The sequence below is a fragment of the Mus caroli genome, chromosome 9 (assembly GCF_900094665.2).
Source record: "Mus caroli chromosome 9, CAROLI_EIJ_v1.1, whole genome shotgun sequence".
In the NCBI taxonomy this organism is placed as follows: Eukaryota; Metazoa; Chordata; class Mammalia; order Rodentia; family Muridae; genus Mus; species Mus caroli.
The window spans coordinates 116,523,119-116,533,088 of NC_034578.1; the positions used below are offsets into that span (position 1 = coordinate 116,523,119).

The 9,970-nt window shown below is 49.3% G+C and overlaps 1 protein-coding gene across 3 annotated transcripts in view; it reads right to left on the bottom strand.

Moving 5' to 3' along the window:
- The window catches only part of Ulk4 (unc-51 like kinase 4), a 283,269-nt gene that overhangs the window by 157,016 nt on the left and 116,283 nt on the right, over positions 1-9,970 (bottom strand). For all 3 annotated transcript variants that reach the window (XM_021173385.2, XM_021173384.2, XM_021173383.2), the window contains exon 31: positions 4,608-4,656. In XM_021173385.2, the coding sequence (XP_021029044.1) occupies positions 4,608-4,656 (49 nt within the window). The remainder of the gene's footprint in view (positions 1-4,607; positions 4,657-9,970) is intronic.

Consider the following 9,970-nt stretch of genomic DNA (forward strand, 5'->3'; position numbering starts at 1 on the left):
CACACACACACACACACACAGGAGAGCACACCCTGGGGTGGGAAGCTTCTCTCTCACCATCGGTTTGGCTTTTTTTCTGTGGTACAGTGAAATCCTGGGACACAGGAACCTCAAGGAGGGGCAGCTCATAGTTCTAAGAAAGGGGACTAGGATGCAGTTGGTCACATGGCACCCAGAGAGAGGACAGCAAAGCATGCGTGCCAGCTCTCAGACTGCTCCCTCCATCTTGGTCCTGGATGCCTGCCGTAGAGAAGAAGCCAACAACTCTTGCCCACCAGAAGAGGGGGATGGAGGGGTTACAGGTGGGTGGAAAAATCACCCTGCCTCTGGCTTGTCCCAGAACAAGGACTTGGAAATCCCCACTCCATGTCTGGGGTCAATGGTGAAGCAGTACTATTCCACTAGCTCACTGGCCATGCTCCTAAGACCCTATCAAAGCTCTCCCCCTTTCTCCCAGCCCCTGCTGTCTCTGTTCCTGCTCAAGGCAGCCACCATTCTGTGTTTCTCTCCAATACATTTCCTGTGTGAGGTTTGTTGCACGGTGTGACTTTTTGGTACTCCTTGTCTCCCGATTGCTGAGATAACCTTGCACCAGAAAACCCTTTTCAGGGGAAGTGTTTACCAAGGAAAACATGCACTGTGGGCACAAGGAACACTGGGAAGGAAGAAAAACGCTACAAGCCCATACACAGGCTTTAACCACAAACAGCTTTGGGTAGAGTGAAGAGAAGGGTCACCCAGAGGTCACTGTAGGCTGCCATGCTGCGAATCAAGCGTGTGCTGCTGTCTTGGTGACAGGTAACCACACTTGAACAGGGTCCCTTAGCATCTTCCTACTGGGCCTCATTCAGAGTCACTGACAGAGGTTGCCACACACATATGCCACATACATGTCATATGCTACGTACATGCCATGCACATGCCACACACATGCCACATGTCATGCACATGCCACACATGCCATATGCCACATGCCACACACTCCAAATGCCACACATGCCACAAACATGCCATGCACATGCTACATGCCACACACATGCCACATGCCATGCACATGCCACACATACCATATTCCATACACATGTCACATGCCACACACATGTCACATGCCACACAAAGGCCCTCAGACTCAGATGTTAACCCTCTCTGAGGTATGTGCTGTCCTTAACTTCAGGAACAGGCCAGTTGTAAAGTGCACAGGTATTTTATCAGACACTCAGAGAGAAAAATATCACAATTCAACTCAGAATTCTTATTTTTCACTTCTTTTCAGACTTTTGTAGACAGAGACGTCTGTAATACATTTATGCAAAGGGAATAAACGTGAGATAAATTGCTTATGGCTGTGACACCCAGGTCACTAGGCTGACAGCAACTGTGAAGGGGTTCCACAGGTTTGGAAAGTTTGCTTCAGTTCAGAGACATCAGGATACAGAAGTATGCTTCACAGAACAGGGATAGCTGGTGAGGGGACTTCCAAGGGGAAGGGGTGTGTCCACAAAGATTGCTACAGACACGGCACTGGTTACTACGTGTACTAATGAGGAGGACATAGGTTATTTGACTAAAGACAGACAGAAGCAGAGTAGGAATTGACTAACATCCTTCAAGGACATCAAAGTCTGACCTTGTAAAAGCAGCTGATTTCACTCGTGTTTTCTTTACTTAGCAGCTGCAGATCCTCTCTAGGTAACACCATGGGCCAGCAAGATGGCTCAGTGGGGGAAGGTACTTGTGGCCAAGCCTGGTGACCTGAGTTTGGTCCCCAGAACCAACATGATAGAAAGTTGTCATTTGACCTCCACACACGTGTTTGGAATGTAGGTGCCCTCCCCCATACACACACACAACAAGTAAATATGAAAGTAACAAATAATACCCAGCAAGGAACATAACACAGGATGTCCTCTTGGATACAGAGCATCACACTAGCAGTGGTGCAGGGTGCAGGACTCGGTTCCTGGTGTGAAAAGCAGGCTCCACCCTCAGTCCCTGTGGCTGAGAGGGTGGGACAGCATGGCTTAAATGGTGGTGTGACATTCACTAAGTGCTCACCGCTGCTGATCATGAAGATGCAGCACATCACCTGCCAGAAAGAGCTTCCTGCTGGGATTTCAGACGTGGAGATGGCCATGAACAGACAGGGTGACGGGAACCATCACTCTAACGGAACACGTGGTGAACTGCCTCTCTCTGACCTTGTCGGAGAAGTCCCTTTGCACAGTGGATGGTGGTTAAAGCAGAAACTCAGAACTGTCAAAGGGCAGAGAGTATCTGTGGCCCCTTCAAGCCGCAAAGGGACACGTCTGTGGTGCCTGTCCCCTGCCCCCAAGCCTCAGAGACCATCATGGAGGAGGGGCTTACGGATTGAAAAAGCCAGAGGTGGGGAACTGGGTGAAAGTGTTTTCAGAACTCGACAAAGCCACTGTGCTCACTAATTCACTACAGTTGTGCTCGCCTGCACAAGACATGTGCAAGAGCAAGCCAGTCAGCGCTGCAGCATGGGCAGGAAGGAGCTAGCTGCAGCAGATGGCTGCTGGAAGAGGAAGGAGGTACCTTGTCGGTTGGCCATGCCCCCCGGTCAATGGTCCCAAACCCTTGAGCGTATGGCCAGTATGAACTAGACCCAGAGGATTCTTGAGTAAAACAAAAACAAAAACATGAAGCTGGGAGAGTGTGGGGGTTGGGAGGTGAGGATAGATGCAGTTAGGGGTGAACAAGATCACAGTATGCTGCATAGAGGCGTGAAATTCTCAAAGAATTCTCCTACTCTCTCTTATGTGTAAGGGAATGGGCATTTTGCTTCCATGGCCCCTGGTTTTGATCCGGAATGCATCCTCGCACAGATGGTAGCACAAGACTCTCACACACACTTGCACGTGAGAGAGGAGCTGAGGTGATGCTCCTGCCACCCCCACCCCCACCCCCAGCCCCGCTGTCCGCAGCACGGACCCCTCCACCACACTTGCTGGGGAAGCCGACCGTGCCGACCTCCCAGTCTCCCACGGCAGACTCTAGAGGTGGGATGCTGACATTTCCAAATGTTAAACAAGTGGGGATCTCCCACGCGGCACACGGTTTCATGGAGAATGAGAACTTTTTGCCAGTCACCCAGGGAACTGAGCCACCCACAGCAGGCAGACCCACAGTCATCACAGCATCTACCAGGAAGGCCTGCCTAGTTCTGGGGCCTCTGTGTCACTGCATTCTTCACACACCAAACGTGACTCTGGAACGCTTTGCTTCCCACACTGTGACCAACTTTTACAGCCCAACTCAGCAGTTCTCTGCATCCACTGTCCTCCAAAGCAAGACGAGTTCAAGTGTGCAACAAGTAACAAGGGACACGCCTGTACGCTTGAGTGTGGAGAGATGCCAACCTGGTGACCCAGTGACCGAGGAAACTGACTCAAAGGAGGGGCATCTCTCTTTTCAGAGTTTCAGGGTTTTGTCCACCGTAGCGGGAACTCCACCAGGGTTGGCAGGACACAGACTTGGAGGCCAGGATGACACACACACTACCAATGCACCCCCTCACACCTCCCAGTGGTCTTCCCAAGTTCTGAATCCATAGATGGCTTGTGCTGTGTGCTATGCCACAGCCCCCGTGACTTACCTGTGCCTGCACACCTCACAGACACACTCAGAGGTGGACTCACTGACTCGGTCCAAGCAGGCTGTCAATCAACGGCAGCCATTGCAAGAGGCATGCGCGGGGCTGTGGCAACCCAGACAAGTCCCGCTCAGCAGCTCTTCCTCCTGATGCCACCTCTAGACGCCCTTCCCGCACTCCGAACAATCCCTCTAACCTTGTACACCACATTCAGCATGTGTGTCTTGATATCTGGGCCCCTGGGTGCTAGGAGGTGGAGCATCCCCATCTCTCCCTCCCCCTGGGTGGCTCCACAAAGCCTGCTCCCTGTCTTCCCGCCTTCTGTCCTGTGGTCACAGCAAGACCCTCCACAAGCCTCAGCCTTCAGAACAGGAAGACGTGGACAGCGTGTGGTGTCTGCTTTAGCATCCAAGACAGGGAGCTTGGTCTGAGGCACATTTGACTGGCCTTTGCTTTTTCTATATAGGCACACAGTTTGCAGGCATATTTGAGATGAACGAGGGAAGCTCCCTCCCTCTCTGAGTCTTGAGTCTTGAGTCTCGTCAGGCTGTCACTGAGCTATGCGGGTTAGGGTGCTGGTAAAAGGGGAACTTTGTCTTGGCTGGCGACACTCCTGTACTCTGAGCTGCAACTCAAATCTCAGATCACTAGAGGCCGAGGAGGAGATTTTCAAGGGAAAGGAAGCCAGTGCTGGGCTCCATTTCATTCTCCTCACACAGGAGCCACAGAGCGAAGATTTGGTTTGACGGTAGTGTTCATTTAAGACACACGACCTTGGCTGGGTGAAGGAAGCTAAGCTGTTCTGAGTTCTGAGGAAGACAACTGTGTGATGGCTGATCTGAAACCTCCTGACGTTCATGCTGAAGAGAAGATCTGCACACAAGTGCAGCAGGAAGGGAGGGAAGGAGGGAGGGAGGGGGGCTAGAGAAGCAACCATGCAATTCACCCCAAAACTTTAAAACTTGAATTCCAAAAGACATACTTGCAAACTTACCAGAATTACTTCAAAAATGAGTGGGACCAGTTTGCTTTCTTCCACAAGCCTGTAAGGAGAGGGAAAGGGGGGGATTAGCACGTGTATGGTGATATGAATTTAAACAACGCTACCCTAATAGGGTGGAATGAAACCCCCATGTCTAACTGCTTAATCTCTGCTGGAGAAAGTCTAAGTGGATACACTCAACTCCAGCAATTAAACACAAATATGAGACATCTTCACAATGATCAGCTCAGCCTAAGTGATATTTTAATGTGAAAATTAATTAAAATTCTCAATTATTCTAAAGACAACCAACCAAGGTAATGCCAGGTTAAATGCTGTCACCAGAGCACACTGCGCACAGGACCACCGGCATGTGGTGCCGTCACTTTTTTCTATCTCTGCCTCGTTAGCTTCTTCCCGGCATAAATAAATTAATGCACAATGAATTTTAATGGCCTTTAATTTTTAAAAAATTGGACACTAATCACCCAGTCCACTCTAGGCACTTTCTTTCTTCAAATCTGGTTATAAATTATCATCAGTTATAACAATGATTATTTCATGAAATTTTAGAGAAAAATCGCCTTGATAAAACCAGAATCATCCAAGTAAGCCAGTTTTTATTAAGCTTAATAATCTGGGGGTGGGACACAGCTCAGTGGGAGAAACTTCACCCCAGTGCCACAAAAAGTAATATTAAGGACAAACAAGACAAACAGTGACAGGCCAGAGAGTAGCAAATACTGGACTCTACACAGCCTCTCAGTCTCTATGGCAACCACAGCTGAGCTGCAGTGATGTGGCAGGCAGCTGTAAGGATGCCAAGGTGGACAGGCATGGCTGTGTAGCAATAAAACTTTATTTTCCAAATAGGTTTGGTTAACAATGATCACATTTGGCTGCTGGAGAGATGGTTCAGTCGTTGAGAGCACACACCACTCTGGCAGAGGAGGCAAGTTCACTTCTCAGCACCTACAATGAGCAGCTCACAACCATCTTTAACTCCAGCTTCAGGAGATTCAATCCCCTCTTTCTGGCCTCTGAAGGCATCTCTCTGAAGAAATCTCAAAAAGCACATATTTTTAAATATCTTGTTAGTGTCGATTCTGTAGGATAAGACAAGCACATTGCCTCTGTTGGAGATGTCTGTGTCTCAGACACCAGGCTGACAGAAACAGGGCTGTAGCACCTGGCCTCCCAGGAGCTTGTCTGTCTCTGATAACACACAAATAAAAGAGAGCATCATGGTGCTCACAGACACTTGCAAAGGGACTGGGAGACACGGGCTTCCCGGACGGAAACACAGAAAAGACCGAGGATGGCCACCATTCCTCACGAGGTGTCTGTGGTCCTGAGCGGCAACTGCCTGAGTGCCCTTCAGAGAACGGGAGCTCAGAACCGTGGGCCTTGGCATGCAACGGAATGCCAGTCAGCAAAGGACAGGACAGAAGCCATCACTGGGGATGATGGTCTCTGGTTGTCATTCTAAATAAAATGAAGCAGGCAGGAGGCTGGATATGGTGACGCGCGTGCGCGCGCACACACACACACACACACACACACACACACAGAATCCCAGATCTGGGGAGGCTGAATTTGGAGGCTCATGAGTTCAAGGCCACTCTGATCCACACAGTGAATTCAAGGCCAGCCTGAACTACAGAGAAAGATGCCATATTCAATAAAGAAAAGACGACATTAGGAGATCCCACTTATACATGGGCTCTAAGGAGTCAAATGTAAAGTCAGATAGAGCAGGGGCCAAGCTAACCAATCACTTTGTGATTGGATGGGAAGCCAACTTCACTTGAGGAAATTCATGCCAGGACTGTGATCATGGTCCCAGGCCTATGGCTGGAGAGGTCACAGGCCCTCGAAGGGGAAACCCACTCTCACTGTTTTACTAAAAGGCCATGGAGTCTAATGCCTTCTAAACCTTTATGTTTATATTCATGGAGCGCTGCTCCCAGTCTTGGCCAGAGAGGCTTCTCTCTGCAGTGGGCAGCCATTAATACAGATTCATGAGTATTAATGAATCCAAGGAGTGACTGTTGAGTTCGGATATCTATATCAAAGCCCCCAAACTCAGAGAAGATAGCAGATGAGGCGGGTGGGACCGGTCAGAAGTGGATGGAACCCTGTGAAACGTCGTCTTCCAGATGTGCCAGGGACTATGCACTTATGAACCCACTGCAGCCATGGTTATCGGCACAAGACCGAGCTCGGTCAACTTCCAGCATGAGCTGGGGAGAGACTCACAAGGCTCCTCCCCTGGGCTGAGGCACTAGCAGCAAATGAGACCTGCTGGGAAGGAGGATCCCCTGTTCTGTCCAGTATGGCCATGCTCTGGTAGACAACCCCACACCTGCTGGCACGCATCACTGATCGGAATCAGTGTATTACACAGAAGAGGAGGATGTGAAGTGAGAGGGGGTGTACTGAGGGGCGGGGGATACAGGAGAGGGAGGAGGAACGGGGGTGGATATGATCAAGACACATTACAAAAGTGCCAATTGCTATACCAAAAGCAAAACAAACAACAACAAATCTCAAAATAAAAAAGTTCCTAAAATTAATCCCTCCTCCCTTAAGCTGCCTCTGTCAGGGGCTATGTCAACAATGAGAGCAGAAGAAAAATCCATGAGGCAAAGGCCTGGGTCCACAAACCAACTCCTCCCAAACAGGGTCACATCCTCCCCAAGGGAGGATCCTGGATCCTCTACCTCTGTCTGTCTGTCTGTCTGTCTGTCTGTCTGTCTGTCTGTCTCTCTGTGTGTGTGTCTCTGTGCCTCTGTCTCTCTCTCTCTCTCTCTCTCTCTCTCTCTCTCTCTCTCTCTCTGTCTCTCTCTCTGCCATCTGCCCTGACACCTGCTCCAGTCCATTCCCTTGACAGGGTAGTGACTGCTTTGACTCATGAGATGGCATGGGACGGATAATCTACAATTTCTGCTTCTGTCCATGTGTTTTTCAGAATTTCGTTATAATGATGTCAGTGCTGCGGTATTTTAGGGAAACATGTAACTACTTCAAATGTGGTTCCACAAAACAACCATTTCCCAAGTCCACAGGCTCTGTGGGCCAGCAATTTGGTCTTGCCTTTGGCCCCCAGTGACTGAGGTCACAGCTGGGAAGACAGGGGATGGGGTATCTAAGAGAGTTGAAGGTATAGGAAGGAACCACACTCACAAGCCTTTATACCTGGGGCAATTTTTAAAACCCTTGGTTAATTCTGTTTGCTGGGGCATCTACCATTCCCCCCCCATCCACGTGACTTGGACATTCCCAGCATGGTGGCTGAGAACCAAGAGCCAATGTCCAGTCAGTGAGCCTGGGTGAGGAGTCTTCAAAGGACATTGGTGGACATCAGATGGACTCATCACAGACTGAATGGGAGAAGCCAGAGCAGATCTCTTGCTGGCGGAGGGACATAGCCTGTTACAGTGGACTCAAAGTGGGAAATGTCTACATTGCCGTCTGTAGAACACAAGCTTCTACGGTACCCATCTGTGACAAGTCGAGAAATCCCTCAGTCTGAGTAGCAGCAGTTCACAGAAACAGACCAATGACCCATGAGGAACTGTGGTCACCTGGCAGCTTGTCACCAACTAACAGCTTACAGATGTCCAGATGTGGGCTCAATGCCCTCTGGATGTCTAGTTGGCTATGCATGCCTAGGGCAGCCTCTCAGAGGTGTGCCAGGAAGTGCTCTGGTCTGGAGGCCGAGTATAGGGAAGATCCATTTCTGATCATCTCGCTGTTAGCAGAGGTCAGATCTCCACAGGAGGATTCAGGTTCCCATATGCTTGCTGGCCATCAGCTAACTCACTACCAGACTCACTCAGCTCCTCCCATAACTGAGGTTTAATTTAGGGTCAGAGTCTGGGCCCAAACACTTCCAATAGGTTCGCCCACCCCTCCCCCATATGCCAATCAAAGAGATAATTAATAGTGAAAAGCAAAGAAAGGTGATTTATTCAATGTGGCTACACTGGGAAGAAGAACAAATAAAGTGATCTAGAGAGTCCATCTTTAGGGTCCTGACACAAGACCTGGGTTTAAATAAATGGCAAGCCATGTGCAAAGCTAAGCGGTCCTGGTCAGGTGCATCCATCATCTGGAGAAGTTCATCTTCTGCTTCTGGTCCATCTGCGCACACACTGGGCTGGGGGTGCACACACTGGGCTGGGGGTGCACACACTGGGCTGGGGTGCACACACTGGGCTGGGGTGCACACACTGAGCTGAGGGTGCACATACTGAGCTGGGGTGCACACACAGAGCTAGAGGTGCACACACTGAGCTGGGGTACACACACTGGGCTGGAGGTGCACACACAGAACTGGGGTGCACACACTGAACTGGGGGTACACACCCAGCCGAGGGCACACTTGCTTAGCCTCCCAACAATACTGGCTAGGAGTTTTAGATTTTATATTTATTCTGACTGAATGAGTAGTTGACAATAAACAAAGCTTTTTCGTTTATATAATTTACCAGTCTAGTGAGCCAGTGACAGTCATTTTAAATTAAAAATCTCCAACATCAAGCTGCATTTCAAATTATTTGTTCAGTGAGTCAGCTTCAAAATGAAATGGCTTTCTAATGTTTAGTTACAGGATGATGTGTCATCGACCCGAAAGCAGTGATGGTGGTGGTACTTCTCCTTCAAACATCTGCTCTTTCCTGCCACGCTTCCTAATGCACTTACAGAGGACTGCAGGAGTCTCGCCAAGGTGTGTGTGTGTGTGTGTATGTGTACACATGTGTACATATGTGTGCATGCACTTCACCAAGAAGTGTGTGTGTATACATATGTGTGCATGTGTGGAAGTGTGTGTGCACCTGAGTGTGTAATATATTTTTCACATACTTACACAAAGATGCCAGGGTTGAAGTTCCCACAGTTTTAACACACTTTTATCTTCCAAAAACCCAAAGAATTTTGACCAAGCAGGACACTTCTTCCCTGAGGAAATTCTCACCCCGGTGGACACAAACACAGAGACATGACTTGCTCAGGTCATAGGCTCAGGTCATGACTGCTCCACCCTCTGAGAAAGCCTTAGAACTAAGTTACAGTACTAGTCTTTTCACACAGAACTCTCCCATTGCCCAAGATGGTCATGGAAAGGGTAACAATTTTCACACAGGAATCACTGGTCAAGTTAAGTGTCTTCTAATAGGAGGGACACTTGAGGGGAATCAGGAATTCTGTTTACAACCCAGTAACACAGTCCTAACCCACATCTGCTTAGCGAACATTCATCACACACACACACTGAGCGAGAAAGGGAAGCTGTATACAAGATGGCTTCTGCACAGTAGCAGTTCTCCTCCTCTCCTCTCCTCTCCTCTCCTCTCCTCTCCTCTCCTCTC